This window comes from Egretta garzetta, unplaced genomic scaffold (assembly GCF_000687185.1).
Source record: "Egretta garzetta isolate BGI_Z169 unplaced genomic scaffold, ASM68718v1 scaffold641, whole genome shotgun sequence".
Lineage (NCBI taxonomy): Eukaryota > Metazoa > Chordata > Aves > Pelecaniformes > Ardeidae > Egretta > Egretta garzetta.
In genome coordinates, this window is record NW_009258758.1 from 65,143 (window position 1) to 66,207 (window position 1,065).

Sequence of the window (1,065 nt, forward strand, 5' to 3'; positions counted from 1 at the left end):
TGTCAGAAACGAACTGGACAAACAGCTGATTGTCTGTGGTATACATGGTAGAGATGGGGCTGCTTCCACAAAAGCGTCCATTCCCTCTTCCAGACACCAAAGGTGGGGCAGCATTATCTAACCCATTCTTCAGCTAGAAGAAGAGAAATTGCTAATGTCACTCAAGCAAACAGCCCTGGAATGTAAACTTTAAGCACACGCCATCTCAAGGCTTCCAGCCATGTGGGAAAACAGTAACCTAGCCATTAATTCATGCACAGCAATACATGAGAGAGAGAGAGAAATAATTTCTGTGGCATTTCTCTTTGGTATTTCCACCCCATGACAACCTGGGCTGCCTTATTGACACTGAAATCTGTAAGATTCAGTAGCTTTAGTAGATTTGAGGATTTGGTGACCTAGCCAATAACCTCACCTCTACATAATCTCCATGGCTGCAGGAAGTATCCTCACTCTTAACCTGGAAAGGCTGTTCAAAATGGACAGCAATGATAAATCCAGAGGTTACCACTACATGCCAGGAACAATTCAGATTAGGAGGATAGTCTTGAGGATAGTTGGGGGATGTTATCACACCCCTGCTTGTGTGCAAATAGCCTCCACAACCTGAGAAAAAGGAGTTGAAGCAAAGAAGAAAACATTAATGTCAACTATTCACATATCCATTTAGAAAAAAAAACAAAACAACAGTCTCCTAAAAGGAAGATGTGACAGGTAAAAGCCAATGTTGAAGCAAGTGTATGAAGGGTTGAGGGGCATAGAGCAACCCACACAACGAATGATCTCCCAAATACAAGCGAGCAGATTGCAAGATGACACACGCCAAAGATCTTGACAGAGAAACAGTTCTCAGACTTAACAGACAAGTAAGCAGGCAGCTATTCCAAGGACCTCCCACGGCATGAGCATATTGTTATGCTGTCTGAGTACATTGCTTTTAGCTGTGGAACAAACCACTGTCACCTACTCAAGTTGCCAGCCAGAAAAACTTCCCCTAGCTGCCCATTGTTATCCTAACACCTTCCTTGGTGCCTCAGCCCATTCAGGAATCTGTTATCATCCCTG

General features: G+C 43.7%; 1 protein-coding gene across 1 annotated transcript in view; it reads right to left on the reverse strand.

Annotated features, from left to right (window-relative positions):
- CUBN (cubilin) overlaps positions 1-1,065 on the reverse strand; it is a 152,983-nt gene that overhangs the window by 54,667 nt on the left and 97,251 nt on the right. The window contains exons 42-43 of the mRNA XM_009649272.2: positions 416-606; positions 1-133 (exon numbers count right to left, since the gene is read on the reverse strand). The exon at positions 1-133 is cut by the window's left edge and continues 9 nt beyond it. Of these exons, the coding sequence (XP_009647567.1) occupies positions 1-133; positions 416-606 (324 nt within the window). The remainder of the gene's footprint in view (positions 134-415; positions 607-1,065) is intronic.